Raw genomic sequence first — 17,511 nt, 5'->3', positions numbered from 1 at the left:
TTCAAGGTTGGAAGACTGACTCAATCAACATGCCACCTTTTGGTGTAGGTAAACCATCTCGATTCTAGCAAAGTTCCATGGTAGCAAAACATCAAGGACTATTTGGAAATAGGAGATTTTCCTCTTGATATGCCCAAAATACAGCAGAGGGAAATATACACATGTCAGGTCGATATTTCATTTTAGCAAGTTTATTATATAGGCTTGGATTTAGATCAGAATATTCATGATGTCTTGACAAATTGAAAAAACAAGGAATGACCTGAAAAGCCCACGAAGGAATATGTGGAGGACACGCCAAATATCAAACCTTGGTCAAACAACTGATTTGAGCAAGTTACTACTGGCTAACGATGCAACAACATTGCTACAGGTTTGCCAAGAAATGCCTGAAATACATACTTACGTTGATGCCATACACGCTTTGGCAGCATATTTACATTATGTGGTATCACCATGGCCTTTTTCTATGTGGGCATTTGATGTAATAGGCCCTATCAATCCTCCTATGTGAGATGGATATAAGTATTTGCTTGCTACAACAAAATATTTCACTACTGGGTGGAAGCCATCACCCTGAGAACTATGGAAGGCAAGCACATATTCTCTTTTATCCACAAAAATATCTTATGCAAGTTCAGGTTCCCATGATATTGTGTTTGATAATAAAACAAATTTCAAGAATAAGAGGATGTGTGGTTTCTGCTTAAAGTTTAGGATCAAACATCACTTTTTTGTTACCCTACTATCTACAAGGAAATGGCCATGTAGAAGCAACAAATGAAATCCTAATCTAAATCATGAAAAGAACCATTGAAACTGGCCGAGATTGGCATGAAAAGCTGCATGACACACTATGGGCCTACATAGCCATCGTCAAAACAATGACCAATACCACTCCAACAAAATTAGTATATGGCATAGACATAGTCCTCCCTCTACAAATACAAAAGCCAGTCTACAGGTTTGCATCCATTATCGAACTTCTCATGAACCAATATCAAAGCAACATATGTTAAAATTAGACATACTAAAGACTACGAGTAGCTGAACATGCAAAGGCATATCGATAGATGGTAGTCTGACACTATGCCAAATCAATGATAGAATGGAATTTCAAAGTCAATAAGCTAGTGTTAAGATCAACCATTCTGTGGAAAAATTGTCCTCATAGAAAGTAGATGCCAAACTGGGTTGGGCCTTATGTTGTCAAGGAAGCTCTGCTAAACAAATCGTACCAATTGATCGATGCCGATGGAGTTGAATTGCCTGATCTTATAAATGTTCTTCATTTGAAAAAATTCTATGTATAATCAAGTTGTATCAAGCATTTTCTATCAAACAATTTTTCTTGATAGTCAGACTAATCTCTCTCTCCCTACTCTTGCATTCTCTTCACTGCCCTTCATATTGGAGCATCTTTTTTTTACAAAAGTAACGTGTCTCACACAAGAAAATGACCACAAAAGGTTTTTCAATAACAGCAATTCTAAGGGCTTGTAAAAAATCCACAAGTTTTTCCATTCGAACGTGCATCAATTTTCCAAGTCTTTCAAAGCTCATAGTTTTTTCAAATCTCGTACTTTGATGAACATGAGTGTTTAGTCCTATACAAGTTTTTTTTTTACTTTGCATTCTAATGCACAAAGGGTTTTCACATTTTGCACTTAGGCGCATGCAAGTTTTTAATTTCACACATCAGTGCTTGCAAGTGTCCAATTTTGTGCAGCAGAACACTCAAAATTTTTTATTTCACAACTTTTTAAAATGATTTCAGCACACATTTCCATGCTCCAGCACACCATTTTTGCACTATGGTACATAAAGTTTTGCAAAAACATGTATAAGTTTTCACGCTTCGGTGCCCCCAAGTAAACATGCCTTGATGTAAAATTTTGCACTTCGGTGACCCCAAATAAATGTACTAGTTACACAAAGTCTTCAAACTCCAATGTTCTACTATAAGGTTTTATGCTTCCGTGCACACAGGTAAATGTGCCTCGACATAAGATTTCTCCTTTGCCTTGCTCAAGTAAACGTACCAGTGCATAAATTTTGAGCTTTGGCACATACAAATCCCCGTGTTTTGGTGTAAGATTTCAGGATTCGGTGCACACAAGAAATCATGCTTTGGTATGAGATTTTACATTTCAGTGCCACTAACTAAATGTGCATTGACATAAGATTTCGTGCTTTGGTGCAGACAAGAAAATATACCAATTCCCAAACTCTCGTGTTTTGGTATAAGATATTGCACTGTGGTGCCCCCAAGTAAATGTTTTTTGGCACATGATTTTATGCTTCGATGCATACAAGTAAATGTACCATTGTATAAGATTTCACATTTTGGTGCGTACAAGTACACTTCACCACATGATTTTCTACTTTGGTGCACATTTTCACACTTCAGTGTATATTTTTGTGTCTTGGCATATATAAGCATTTTAAGACTGACAAACATTCCTTACAAGCTATCATATTGAATGTTGCAAGCACTTAATGATTTTAATTTCTTCAAAATGACAAGAAAATTTCAGCCAATGATATTATGATCATCAAAAGATGAGAGTTTAAACAAGACCACATTACAATCCCTGAAGAAATCTCAAGGAAATAGAGGAAGTCAGAGTTTAGAAAATGCCACTGACTTTTACCTCCTAATAAAACAAAAGCTTTCCAAGAATCAATCAGAGAACAAAAAATTAAGTTGACCCAAGCAAAATAGGCAAGATATGACAAGATGAGCATTGAGAGATAGGCTCGGGGTAAATGTAGTTGTTTCATTGTACTCAAGAGTACCAGTGGGCATAAAGTTGATTTGCACCTATTCTGTGAAGTTATGTTATCTATGAACATTTGTCTAGTCATGTCTTCTAAAGCCTTCTGAGCTTAAGCAAGTAAGTCTGAGGGATGTTCTACACCTAGTACCCTAAGGCCAGCTTGTATAGAACTCATTACAAAGGTTCAGTAGGGAGCCCTATAGACATGACATTGTACATGACAAAGCTACATAATCATCAAAGTGATAGAACCTCATAGTAGCCAATGGAGTAGTGAGAGATATACCTTGTAGGTGAAGGTCGGCTTGAAAAATCAAGAAAGTAAGAACAAGAATGAAAAGAGCAAAAAAAAAGTCAAGATTCTAAAAAGTCAAAACAAGCAAAATGTCTACTGAAAAATCAAGGTTGCTCAAGTCAGGAATCCTCTCATGATAAAAACGTAAGCTTCTTGTGATTATGAAAGGGAGTCGGGATGGCAGCAAATACTATACTAGGAAACCCTATGACATAGAGAACAATTCTTCATGGCTTATCATTTGAAAATGAATGAAAAAACATTTTAAATGAATTTCATAACATTGGCAGACAAGTTTTGATCTTGCAAAAATGACATGATGCATATGCTTCACCAAACAAAGGGATTTTATTAAATTTTACAAGCATCTCACAAGTATTTGACAGGTTCATAAGCATTTCACAAGCATTTTCAAGCACTCTACAAGTATTGTGCCAATATTCACACTGGAGAATTTTTTAATATTTCAAAATGGATTTTCTTTTCGAAAGTCCCATTTCAAAGATGTCATCATTTTTATGGTTGGTATTCTGCCTTTGCCACTAAACATAGTTTCCTGGCTTAGTAGCAAAAAGAGGCATTAATGAATACTCAAAATTTTCACAAGTTTAAATGATTGTTTTACCATTTACCTAAGCCACCATTACTATGATATCATTATTTTTCCCTGGCTTCATGTCACTTTGACTAAAAAAGTAGGGATTTTGACCAAAACTTTAAAAATTGCCTAACATTTGAATAATTAGCAATTTCTCAATTTTACATGACTTCAAGAGTCGTTAGGGTAAACTGACGAGGGCATCCTCAACTTGAAGTCAGCTCACTCTAGCTCAACCAACTCATTGAAACCATGCACCTACCAAGTACCAAAACCAGGTCAGTTTGAACTGAGCTGAACATAAGTTCTCTTCAGTGTATATAGAGTATTTCATCAGTTACTTTTAGTTCCTGGATCAAGACTTGAGTTCCAGATCTTTGTCTTAAAATAACAGTGACACTTTCTCATCACCGCTAAGAAGTCTAAGTTAAAATTTTCACAATCTACACCGTGTTAGCTCATACTAAGCTAAGATCATATTCTTCAGTGTCCAATATGAGTATTTCAGATTTTGACTTCAGTTCATTCATTTGAATTTGAGTTCAATTTTCATTTTACAAATTTACTAAGGTTCAGACATCCACTTTTCATGTAGCTCTCTTCCATACTCAATTTTGACCAGTTCAAGAGTCAATTTCTTGATTTCCTTACATGGATGCTGTTGAAACAGTAGAAACACGAGAAATAAAGGTCCAACACGGATGTAACGTGGAAAACCCTCAACGAGAGGAAAAAAACTACGGGTGAGGAGGTCTGATGCCCACTAGCCACCAGATTCTCTCTCTCTTAAAACTTCATTAATTAATAAGATTAGGGTTTACAATGATATAAGTAGTCCCCAAACCAAAGCTCACTGGATCGGGTCTAGACCCAAACCCGATCCTGCTAACTGCTGTCATAAGAGCTGTAGCCACGCGGATAGGGAGTCGATACAAGCCTTCAGACACCAAACCAAGCCTTCAGTTCACAGTTCAACTCCTTTGTAATCTTGCTAACAGATAAAAGATTCAAGGAAAGATGGGAAACATGTAAGGCTTCATGCACTAAAAACTTGTTTAACAAAGGAAGACTCCCTTTTCCTACCACAGAGGTAAAGGAACCATCGGCAAGAGAGACACGTTCCTTTCTAGAAGATAGCTTATATTCATGAAAGAGCTTAGGATTGCTAGTCATGTGATGAGTGACACCATTGTCAACAATTCACTCTCCCATGCAAGAATTACCTTTCTCACCCAAAATAGCCAGTGCATGATTGACCTTCACATCATCTGACGCTTCGACCTGACCAATATCAATCTGGCTCAAATATTCTCGAAGTTGACGAATCTGTTCAGCAGAGATAGAAGCTTTGCCTTCACTAGAGTTCGTTGCATTAGAGACAAGCTTCTTCCCACCAGAAGACCTCCCCCTACTATTCTTCTTTTCAGGATGCAGGTCCCAATAAAACTTCATAATGTGACCTAGTTTCTTGTAGTACATTTCCGAGGAGGACGGGCAGTTTTCATAGAGGCACAGCTAACCAAGGCTGACTGTTCATTATGTGACATGTGATCCCCCTTTCTGCCACTTATGACTAGTCGCCTTTGCTCTTCAGCTTCAACACGGGAGTAAACATCTTCAATACTGAATGATTCTTCAGAATTAAGAATCTGACTCCTTATATTTTCGAATTCATCGCTTAGTCCAGCTAAGAATAGGAATATCCTACTCTCCCATTCTTGGGCCACATAATGCATCTGGTCTTGATGAGAGTTCCAAGTATCATTGAATGGTTGTCAAGATCCTCCCATTTGGATTTTAGTGCTGCATAGAAATCTGCGACCGAGAGATCCCCTTGCCTTAGAGCATACACATCCTTCACCAGTTGATACACACGAACCTTCCTCTTCTTCTGGCCATACATTTGTACCAAAATAATGCACATATCCCTCGCAGTCTTCTTCCGAAGAATGAGAGATAAAATATCAGATGACACCGAATTGACAATCCAAGTTTTCACTTGATTGTCCTCAAGAAACCAAGTATCCCAAGCCATACTATTTGCAGCAAGTTCAACCTTACTTCCATTCACATAGGCAATATGACATCGACCAACAATACCCATAGTAATGGCGGCGGACCACTTAAGATAGTTTTCCTTGATAAGGCGAATGGTAGTGACCTGAACCGGAACACTCTTAGTTCTATAATCCCTGATTTCAGTCTGATCAGTGTTGACGGTCGACGAGGAAGACGCTGCCATGATCACGAACCAGTCGGCAACAACAAAAAAAGGCACTAACGCCAACGGAGGGCACTGGCAGCAGCAAGAAGCACCGACGGCAGGCTGGACACCAGCGGCACCAGGACAAACTCGGAAGGCCACGAGAGAGAGATCAGCAGCAGGGAGTGGTGGCAACACCAGAGTAGCAGCAAAGGAGCGGCGGGAGCAGGACGACGATCAGCGGCAGGGAGCTACTACGGGAGAGCAAGGTCTTGCGATGAAGGTAGCAGGCGATGCTGGGCACGAACACACGACAGTAAAACTAGGGCTGAACCAGCTCGCCGAACAATGCATGGGGTGACGCTGAAACTTCACGGCTGCAGAAATAGGGCAGTCGATGGCGCAGAAGGGACTCGTCAGGTGACGTTGGGCTTGGGCGTTGATACCAAGCAGTGTCGGGTGCGTCGGGCGGTGAACAGAGTCGAGCAGTGAACATTATCGAGCGATGAACAGTGTCAAGCGACAGAGAGATCCGGCCGAAACTTCACGGCAAACTAACACTTTTTCTCATGAACCTGGCTCTGATACCATGTTGAAACGGTAGAAACATGAGAAATAAAGATCGAACACGGATGTAACGTGGAAAACCCTCAACGAGAGGGAAGAAACCACGGGTGAGGAGGTCTGGTGCCTACTAGCCACCAGACTCTCTCTCTCTTAAAACTTCATTAATTAATAAGATTAGGGTTTACAATGATATAAGTAGTCCCCAAACCATAGCTCACTGGATTAGGTCCAGACCCAAAACCGAATACTGAAAGCCTTCAACAGATGCAATCAACAATACTTCAAGAAAGTATTTTAAGCTCTGGATCGGATGAACATGGTTTACATCAAAAGTTTCCATTTTACCATTCCTAGGCTCTAGAAAACGGCCATCTTACTACCTGTAAAGATTGAGTTTTTTAGTTTTGGAGGTACAAATGAGGTCATTTTTTTCATGGGACACCTCATTTTTAACATATGCACGTCCCAGTGTGGTCATGCCCTTGGTGTGGTTTCACGACCTACCTAGTGACAAATAATATGATTAGTCATTAACCTCAATTAGAGGTGTTAACCCACTCCCCTACATGTCTAGCAGCTTCACAAATAAAGAACCCTACAACTATGGTTCCATGTCTTCCCAAATTCACCCCTTGTTAATATAGCTCATAAAAGACTATAAAAGCCCACCTTTTTTTTAAAAAAAAAAACTCTAATTAAGACCCAAAAAAGGAGCCTTACGACTTTAGCCTCGTTTGAAAATTACCAAACTGAAATTTCTCTCCTTTCCCAAACAATTTGTGCTCAGTACTCCATCCTAAGCCGTCTACGCCAGAAATTAAAGAAAAATCCTTCAAAATCCCAAACTGTATGTCTCATTCAGCCCCTATAAACAAGAAATACATTTTTCATCAAGAATCTCATGCCAAGACCCATTAAAACTGGATTCTCTATCATAAATTAACAAGTTAGAGATTCAAACTTCTAATCTAAGAAAGAATTTTAAAGTTGAAGGAGAAAACAAAATTCAGATAAACTTAACTCCACTATTGACCGTCTCCTTCTACTTTATGTCTCAATCCCTCGTCTCTTCCATAATTCTTCCTTCACCTCTCCCACTCTTTCTCTCTTGTTCTTCCTCTCTCATCCTCTCGAACTCCCTCTGTCTCTTGCGAACAAAGAAGAAAAAAAGAGGTGGTAAGGCTTTGATAAGCCCTCCCCTCTCAAAAAAATTTCCAACATCGACCGTTAAAATATGCAAGATTTTAAAAAACGGTCCCTAGTTTTCTTAAACAGCCCCATGAAATAAATACAGGAAAGAAAAATAAAACAACATGGTTGCAAGGAGAAATAAAAGGAAAGGAAAACTTAATGTAAATCCAATCCCTCCAAAATTGGAGGAATTGAGATGGAAAGGAAAATGGTTGCTCATCTCTTTTTTTCCTTTCCTTTCCTTTCCTTCCTTTCTCCCACTCCCTTTCCTTCCCTTTCCCTCCATCCAAACAGGCCATTAGTGGAACAAAATGTCAAAATTGTTATCCCTCCATCCAAACAGGCCTTAGTGGAACAAAATGTCAAAATTGTTAAAGTGGTGCTGTATAAAGGGTGGGTGCCATTGGCATAACTGTGGCTTTTTTAAACAGCACCGATCTCCTTATCAACGAAGACTCCACAACCTGTGAATTTTCCTTTGCTTGGTAACAGTTGAAAATATCAAATCTGAATACTAATTAGAATGGGGCACAACAATCAGAATGGGACGTGGCAAACGATGTTGGTGACTAATTTTGAAGTCCAAGCCTAATGGATCAAACCCAAGGTCAACAACACCGATTTATGCTTTATAAAGATGATAATATTTTAAAAGTACTCGGATAAGTTTTGTAATATTTTGAAATCAATAATCTGATTTTTTTTCTTTGCGTTTAGAAAGCATCTTAGACATTCAAATACATAAATTCCTTTATACTTATATATTTGGGAGTATGCATCTTAAACATTCAAATACATAATTGTTTTATATTTATATATTTGGGAGTTCAACGTCTAACTTATGGCGTTTTATAGATCAATTTATTTGGTTGGAAGTGAGATAAATTGTAACATACTGAAAATTAATGAAATTTTTTACAAATACCCTCAAAATTTTATTTTTGTTATCCAAGGAAAAACCCATGTTTCAAAAAATGAAAACATGAATATTTATTGTCAACGAACTCAGGAACCAAACTTCAAAAACTTCTTAAACAATAGGCTTTCACAAAATGGTTTCACATAACAAAAGCTTTTCAGGATCCCGAACGCTACCGAAAACGTCACGGTGAAACTTTATCTATTCTATTAGACCGTAATAATCAGACCAGATTGTCGTCTGGAATCGATGACATGACAAACGTCGTCTCGTCCCAAAACTGGAGATCCAGTTGGATTCTGAGGCATAGTGAGCTGGCTTGAAGTTTACGAACAAGGTCAGCGGCGATCCCGAGTCGGGTTTTTTCGCTTCTTCCGCCGTTCATTTGGCGATTCCCCACGAGAGAATGGAGTTGCCGAGGGTCGAGCAGCTGAGGGAGTTCATCGCCCTCTGCAGGTCGGACCCTTCTGTCCTCCAAGACCCTTCGCTTTTGTTCTTCCGGGAATACCTCACCAGGTTGGAACTACTCTTTCGTTTTGTCTCCTTGAAGTTCACGAGGTATTGCTTGATCCTTGCCATTCTTGTGTTTAATCCCTTTTTTGTTCCCTGGTTCTTTGTTTTATGTTCTCCTGGTAGTTTGGGGGCTAAGCTTCCATGGGACAGCTCCAAATCGGTAACGTTTTCTTTTCATTTTTCTTCTTTTTGTTTTCCTCTTTTCTGCTCATTTTCTTGCACTTTTGGTGTGTTTTGGCAGTTGGAAATGGGACCATAGGTGCATGCTGTATTTTGGAAGTGTATTAGGGTTTTTATGGAGTTCTATTTTGGTCTTGGTTAGGTCTGAGTGTATGAAAGTTGATGAAAAGAAGAATGAAAGTGGTTGTTGGCTCGTGAATTATTTGTGAATGTTGAGAATTATCTTTGTTAACTTTTGAATTATTCAGTCCTTTTATGCTAAAAAATACAATTTGACGCCGTTAAAATCCCGTAGATTTTGCTTCTTGAATTTTATCGAGGGCCTCGACGCTAGTAAACTCGATTGCTCTGCTTCCTATATCTTGATATGCTTCTCATTGTCTTCAGTTTTTTCTTTATACGTGATCAAATTTATTGTATACTATACAATGTATACATCTTCATGATGTTTCTTCGTGATTCGGATTGGTCCTTTCGATAGTTCTTGTCTCCGCATATTTTTATCAACTCCTTGTAGGCTATGAAGCTATGTCACATGGGTGCGGGTGCTGGTGCCGGTGCAGAATGCGGCAAGTTCCAAAAAAAAATTGGGTGCGGATGCGGCGAGAGTATATATATATATATATATGTTATTTGTTAAAGACTATAAGTAATTTTAGTTGTCTATATTTTTAAACTTTTTTTTTTATCAAGGTTACCTTGAATCGATATATCAATAAAAACTCGGCCAACTCATTTTTCAGAATGGCCAAAGCTCATTTGACGCCGTGTTGGGCCGCACCAGCACCCACACCTATGTCACATGGGTACGGGGTACGAGTGCTGGTGTAGGTGCGAGTGTCGGTGCGGGATGCGGCAAGTTCCAAAAAAATTTGGGTGCGGGTGCGGCGAGAGCATATATTATATATATATATATATATATATTATATATATATTTATATGTATGTATATATGTATGTATGTATGTATGTATGTATATGTATATTATATACATAGATATGTATGTATACGTATATTATATACATATATATGTTATTTGTTATATATTACTTTTATTTGTCTATATTTTTAAACTCTTTTTATCAAGGTTACCTTGAATCGATTTATCAATGAAAACTCGACCAAAACATTTTTCAAAACGGCCAAAACTCATTTGACGCCGTGTCGAGCCGCACCATTACTAGCACGCATGCCAATGCGGGTGCGCCACCATAGTTGGCACACCCGTGTGACTTAGCTTGTAGGTCACTCTAGATGCTGCTGCCATTTAAATTTTGAAGTGGTGCTATTTTTGTTTCTTTCACTAACTGTTAATTTTCTGTTGAGAATTGCAATTCATCTTTAACATGTGCATGTATGCATCCAGAGCTTCATGGAACAGCATTCTGATGCAAAAATGTCTTGTGGAAGTTCCATAGATGATCCTGATGATGACATAGTTGAGTCCGATATCGAGTTACAAGGTGATGTTGTTGAACTTGACAATGATCCCCCACAAAAGGTGAACTTGCTTCAGTGCATTCATTTAGTAGGGAACTTTTTGCAGCGGTTCAAAATATTATGTATTAACTTGGTTGAGTTATCCAGATGGGGGATCCATCTATAGAGGTAACACAAGAGCACTGCGATGCTGCTCAAATAGCCAAGGCCAGAGCCATGGTGGCGATTTCAGAAGGCAAAACTGAATTGAATCTGTTGTTTCCATGTTTAGTTTCAGATTTGTCTTCCTTCTGTGATAAATAAAGAAACTTATATTTCAGGCAGGTTGATTGAGGCCATTGACGATCTTACAGAAGCAATATTACTGAATCCAGGTTCTGCCATCCTATACGCTACTAGAGGTAAAATTATTTCTCCGATTCTCTTAATTTTCATTCTCATAGATGCAACACTTATTTTTCATCGTTATGTAGCTTTAATATAATCTGGTAACCTCATGAAAGTAACTTCCTTGCAGCTACCGTCTTTGTAAAACTAAGCAAGCCGAATGCTGCCATTCGAGATGCTGATGCAGCTTTGCAGGTTTTGCTTCCTACTACAACTCCATCTTTGAGATGAGGATTGCCTTTTCTTCCTTTTTTTTTCTCCTTTGGTCCTTGGCCGACTGAGCTTTGCCTTGGTTCTCTGAACTTTATCTTTAGATTAATCCTGATTTAGCAAAAGGATACAAATCTCGAGGCATGGCTAGGTCTATGATTGGTGAATGGCAGGAAGCTGCCAAAGATCTGAACCTTGCATCAAATTTGGACCATGATGAGGAAATAAGTGCAATGCTTAAAAAGGTATCCTTTTGAAGTTCATATTTTCTATGCAAGAGCTTTTAATGCTTGTGTTCCCTCTAAACTCAATCAGGTTACCCCAAATGCCCGCAAGATTGAAGAACACAAAAGAAAATATGAAGGGTTGCTGAAGGAAAGGGAACGTAAGAAAGCTGAGGAGGTAAGGTTATGTTGAGGCTGAAATAAAGGTTGGTTTGCACATGGGATTTCATATTTAGTTTGGTGCCCTTAAGTTGAGAAGAAAATGAAGCCTAATGTGATAAATGACTTGTTCATGACTGGTCCCAAATGTGGCCAGGCTAATCTATGCCTATTAAAGGTTCTACGTCCAACCTTAAGTCAGATGCTGTATCTTCTAGGGCTAAACCTAGCCCCAGGTTGATCGATCTGGACTTTTTAACAAGTTTTCTTTCTTTCATTTGGTGAGTTTGGGAGGAGGGGGTAGTTGAAGGGAAAGAACTTGAAAATAGCCCATTGAGCTATCTCCATCTAGCGTTCCACACATTGTATCAGCAACATCACAATGGTATTCCATCTGAATTCCTGTTGTGTATTTTCTTAGATAGAAGTCATAGTCAAAAATTCATGCAGATGACCTGATTAGTATATTTTCAGATGTATCTATGTTCTATGTTAAAAAATTCTATTTTGTCAAGAGTGTTAGACACAGCCTAAGATATGAGTTGAACTTAGAAGTTAGAACCTCAATGGGACTTGGCAAAAGTGAAATAGTAAATGGTCCATGTTGAAGCCGTGAGGTTTGGAGATGGTAGATCGTGACTTGTGAGATGTGGAGAGAGTGAGAGAGTAGCAGCTGTAAGGCTTGGGGAAAGAAAACTTGGTTATTCACTAACCCTAATCTCCATTATAAAGAGATTAGGGTAGAAAGGAAATTTACAGATTACATTAAACAGAAATAAAGAAAATATTAAAGAGATCTTGTAATTCTTTAATATTACAAAAAGCCACTTAGAAACATAAACTCTTCTAATTTAACACTCCCCCTCAAGCTGGAGCACATATATTAAACATGCTCAACTTGTCACAACATCTAGAAAAATCACCAATAGGGAGAGCTTTGGTGAAGATATCTGCAGCTTGATCTTCTGAAAGAACATGAATAATGACAATGGTTCCTCCTTGAACGAGATCCCGAATGTAATAGTAGTCCACTTCAATATGTTTAGTTCTCTCATGGAAAACTGGATTGTTTGCAATGTATGTGGTTGCTCGATTGTCACAATATATCTTCATGGGAAGCGGAATCGACACACTTAGGCTAGATAGCATGGATTTAGCCCAAGTCAGTTCTGCTGCAGTTTGAGCCATAGCTCTGTATTCGGATTCTGCACGAGATCTTGACACCACATCTTGTTTTTTGCTTCGCCATGATATAAGGTTGCCTCCCACAAATACACAGAATCCTGTGGTAGATTTCCTATCTTCGACTGAGCCGGCATAGTCAGCATCACTATAGGCTTTCACTTCTAGGGTTTTGCCTTTTGTGAACAAAAGGCCTTTGCCAGGAGACGATTTCAGATATTTGACTACCATCAAAGCAGCATCCCAATGAACTTTCATGGGTTTTCCATAAATTGATTTAGTTTCCCCACTGCAAAGCTAATGTCTAGTCTTGTCACAGTAACAAGAATTTTCCAATAAGGGATCTATATGATCGAGAATCCACTAATTCTGCTTGGTCATCATGAAGATGTATGCGTGGATTCATAGGTAGATTAGCTGATTTAGCTCCTAGTATCCCAGTGTCCTGCAATAAATCAAGAACATACTTCCGTTGAGAGAGAATGACACCATCTCTATTTCGAGCAACCTCTATTCTCAAGAAATACCAAGACCTTTCGTCACAAAGTGTTTTTGAAGAAACAACTTTGCATCAAAAATTTCTTGATCAGAGTCACCTGTCAGGATAATATCATCAACGGAAACAACTAGAATGATGATACCCTGGGAAGTCTTTTTGATAAATAGAGAATGATCAAGAGGAGATCTCGCAAAGCCACACTTTGAGACTACCTCAGAGAACTTGTGAAACCACGCACGAAGACTCTGCTTGAGTCCATAAATAGCTTTCTTCAGTTTGCACACTTTTCCACACTCCCCTTGTCGTTCAAACCCTGGTGGTTGTTACATATAGACAGTCTCATCGAGATCACCGTACAAAAAAGGTGTTTTTGACATCAAGTTGATACATGTACCAGTCATGGTGTACAACCACAGAAATAATAAGACAGAATGGTTCCCAACCGAGCAACCGGAGAGAAGGTATCAAAGAAATCCACTCCGTAGGTCTACGTGTAGCCCTTAGCAGCTAACTGAGCTTTGTATCGTTCCACAAACCCATCGGAATTATATTTCACTGTGAATACCCACTTAGAGCCAACAATGTCACAATCAGGAGGAGGATCAACAAGTTCCCAGGTGTCTCGCTGAACTAATGCACCCATCTCATCTTGCATAGCCTGTCTCCATTGGGTATCTAATAAAGCTTGCTGGTTGACACATAGGAATTGTATGAGCAGTACCGTCAGTAGACACAAAATGAGATATAGGATGCATAGTACATTGTCGCTTGTCTTTGCGAAGAACAATAGGTAAGTCTTGACAGGGATTAGACGGAGTAAGGTTACTCACTTTAGATGAACTTACCTCTTGAGAAGCGCTTGGTGGAAGCTATGAGAAAAGGGACATCTACTTTCTACCGGATCCAGTGGGTATTGCAACATCATCGATCACCTCATTGTCCTCCTCCTTCCAGTGACATCTCAGACTTGGTCATCCATTTGTTTTCAAGCTCCGTCACCTTCTTCCTCATCTTTCAGTACCAGAGTCATTTCAGTGTGAAGCCTGTCAACTAGGCAAACACACCCGTAGCAGTTATTCATCGAGTCTGAGTCCGTTCAGTTGTGGACTATTTGATCTTCTTCATGTTGATGTGTGGAGTCCTAGTAAAGTTGCTAGCAGGTTAAGATTTCGTTATTTCCTTGTCATTGTTGATGATTATTCTCGAGTCACTTGGGTCTTCCTTTTGAAAGAAAGGTCTGAAGTCGTATGTACTCTCAAAAACCTTATTATTGAAATAAAGTCCCAGTTTGGTATTCTTGTCAAAAGCATTCGCACTGATAGCGCTCTTGAGTTCAAGGCATCTACCTTAATGAAGTTTTACTCTGATAATGGCATTTCTCTTCAGTTTACCTGTCCCCATACTTTCCAACAAAATAGAGTAGTTGAGCGAAAACATCGCCAACTTTTAAATGTGGCTCGTTCCCTAATGCTTCATAATAATTTACCTGCATACTTTTGGGGAGATGTCATCCTCACTACCTGTTACTTGACCAATCGTTTACCATCCTCCTCCATTGACAACAAGGTTCCCATTAAACTTGTGCACCCACAACGACCTTTGTTTTCCTTGGCTTCCAAAGTATTTGGTTGCACATGCTTTGTTCACATACTTGGACCCACATGTGATAAATTGGGTGCCCAAGCCATTAAGTGTATCTTTATAGGCTACTCCAGAAACCATAAAGGCTACAAATGCTTTGACCTCCTTGACTCAAAAGGAGTATATCAGTGTGGATGTCACATTCTTTGAGTCTAAACATTATTATAGTTCCTCTCCTATCTCTACTGAGATGCCACGATCGCCAGACCCACTATCTATTCTTCCTATTCCTTTGGAGTCATTTCCTTTTGAATCTACTTCTAAAGAATCTTCAACTGTAGTGTCCAAGTTTCGTGATCCTCCGCTGGTCTACACACGTCGACAGGACCCCTCTCATGATCCTTCACCAAGCGCTTCTCAGGAGGTAAGTTCATCTGAAGTGAGTAACCTTAGTCCGTCTGATCCCTGTCAAGACTTACCTATTGCTCTTCGCAAAGACAAACGACAATGTACTCTGTATCCTATATCTCATTTTGTGTCTACTGATGGTGTTGGTAAAAGTATGCAACAATTTATTCAAGCTTTGATACCATGTTGAAGCCGTGAGGTTTGGAGATGGTAGATCGTGAGATGTGGAGAGAGAGAGAGTAGCAGCCATAAGGCTTGGAGAAAGAAAACTTGGTTGTTCACTAACCCTAATCTGAGATTAGGGTAGAAAGGAAATTTACAAATTACATCAAACAAAAATAAAGAAAATATTAAAGAGATATTGTAACTCTTTAATATTACAAAGAGCCACCCAGAAACATAAACTCTTCTAATTCAACAATCCAAATAAAGGGAAGCAAATAAAATGTACTGTTACATATCTCGAAGTAAAGAGCTTGCTTGGGTGTTAGGCCCCCTACCTTTATTCCAACAAAATGGTTATATACAAGGGAAGCCAGCCCCTTACCTTTATTCCAACAGAATGATTATATACAAGGGAAGGCCAAAACAGACCTTAACAATATGCACAAAGGGTGGACCCAAACCCTCACCAAAAAATTGTTGTAGAACATAGCCTACAAGCTATGTATTTACATATTCAAGTCAGCAAAATAGTCATGAAGGTCATTGGCATGATCCATAATCAGTCGTCCTATGTCAACTGTAGCAGCACCCTGCTCCACAGAATTTCTCACCTGAAATTGATCAAAACGCCTGCTCCAACCTGCATTTGGCCGTCGCCCTTCCAATCTCTGCCTAATTTTTCTCATCCAATCTTTGATAGGGGAAATGATGGCATAGTCACCACTATATTCCTTTACATATCTTAATAGTCAAAAGTGCACCTAGGCACCTCCCTAGGTGCCCAACTTTTGGACTAGGCTGGGTCACGTAGGCAGCAAAGCCAGAAAATATTTTTTGTTCTTTTTTCTCCTACTTTCTTTCTCTTCATCTTCTATTTTTGCCTTTTTTTCAACCTTTCCTATTGTTTTTCCCATTTTCTTCTCCTTCTCCTTCTCTTTCTTCTTCTTCTTCTTCTGCCTGATCTTTTTTCCTTTCATACACTGTTTTAGGCCTGCTAGTGCTTTTGACTACTAAGTTAAATATTAATTTCAGCATCATAACTAGCACATTTCTTAATGAAACACATGACTATCAACTTATAACAACAAAACAATTAAGTTGCAGATAACACTAGCACGTTTAACATTCCATAGCCTGTTATCTTGATCTGATGCACTGTACAATCACCATCTTAATTATTTCACATGCAGCAACTAAATGAAGGGAGTTAACTGTGAGAAGGTAAGTAAGAATCATGTCTCCTAAGCTCAGGAAGCAACCACGCTACTTAGATTTTGGCACCACTTGGTCACACTTATTCAAAACTTTTATGAGCTCAGTAGTTCGGTCCAACTCCTACGGTCATTTGAAATACAAATGAAATATGTTATATTTTATTACTGTTGTCAAAGGCCTTGTTTGAAGTGCTTGATTTCTACATAAACAAGTTTAGAGTTTATATCTTATCCCAAAAGAAATCGGTCTGGTTTGAATTAAAGAGCAAGAAGTTAAGATTCTCCTACTTTCATGGTAAAAGATATATTTCTTTCCCATAAAGCTGAAATGGGCATAACTTATTGCAAAATTGTACCGAGCATTAAAGTCATACATCATCATCATCACCTTCTTCTTCTTCTTCATTTTTTTTTTAAAACTTAAGAACCACAAAAAAATCTAAGTTCAAAAGCAAGTATATTGTTGTTAAAGATACAAAAAGGGGTTTTCTGAAATATTAGGAAGTTAGGGAGGATCTCTTTAAATGTTTTGTTGTTTTTAGTGGACTTCTCTTGTAATTTTCCCTAACCCTAATCTCTTAATAGAGATTAGGGTCACGTAATGAACTTCAACTTTTTGCCGCCTCTCTCTCTCTCTCTCTCGCAACATGGTATCAGAGCGGGTGTGGGCGTCGACGGCAGGGTGCGCTTTCCGATGACCTTCTCCGGCGACAATCTTTCCGGCGAATAGCCAAGTGAGTTCCTTTTTTTTCGTCCTCTCTCTTGTCATCGCTACTCCTTATTCCCTCTTATCACC

The 17,511-nt window shown here is 38.8% G+C and overlaps 1 protein-coding gene across 3 annotated transcripts in view; it reads left to right on the top strand.

The window, feature by feature from the left end:
- The first annotated feature begins 8,705 nt into the window (after positions 1 to 8,705).
- Positions 8,706 to 17,511, top strand: part of LOC116262331 (TPR repeat-containing thioredoxin TDX) — a 65,260-nt gene continuing 56,454 nt past the window's right edge. For all 3 annotated transcript variants that reach the window (XM_050079827.1, XM_031641594.2, XM_050079826.1), the window contains exons 1-8: positions 8,706 to 9,069; positions 9,190 to 9,226; positions 10,613 to 10,747; positions 10,834 to 10,921; positions 11,007 to 11,087; positions 11,204 to 11,268; positions 11,388 to 11,528; positions 11,599 to 11,685. In XM_050079827.1, coding sequence (XP_049935784.1) covers positions 8,960 to 9,069; positions 9,190 to 9,226; positions 10,613 to 10,747; positions 10,834 to 10,921; positions 11,007 to 11,087; positions 11,204 to 11,268; positions 11,388 to 11,528; positions 11,599 to 11,685 — 744 coding nt within the window. In that variant the 5' untranslated portion in view covers positions 8,706 to 8,959. The remainder of the gene's footprint in view (positions 9,070 to 9,189; positions 9,227 to 10,612; positions 10,748 to 10,833; positions 10,922 to 11,006; positions 11,088 to 11,203; positions 11,269 to 11,387; positions 11,529 to 11,598; positions 11,686 to 17,511) is intronic.

The sequence above is a fragment of the Nymphaea colorata genome, chromosome 10, assembly GCF_008831285.2.
Source record: "Nymphaea colorata isolate Beijing-Zhang1983 chromosome 10, ASM883128v2, whole genome shotgun sequence".
Taxonomy (NCBI): domain Eukaryota; kingdom Viridiplantae; phylum Streptophyta; class Magnoliopsida; order Nymphaeales; family Nymphaeaceae; genus Nymphaea; species Nymphaea colorata.
The sequence above is the reverse complement of the archived record's forward strand: the minus strand, read 5'-3'. Positions and strand labels throughout refer to the sequence as shown.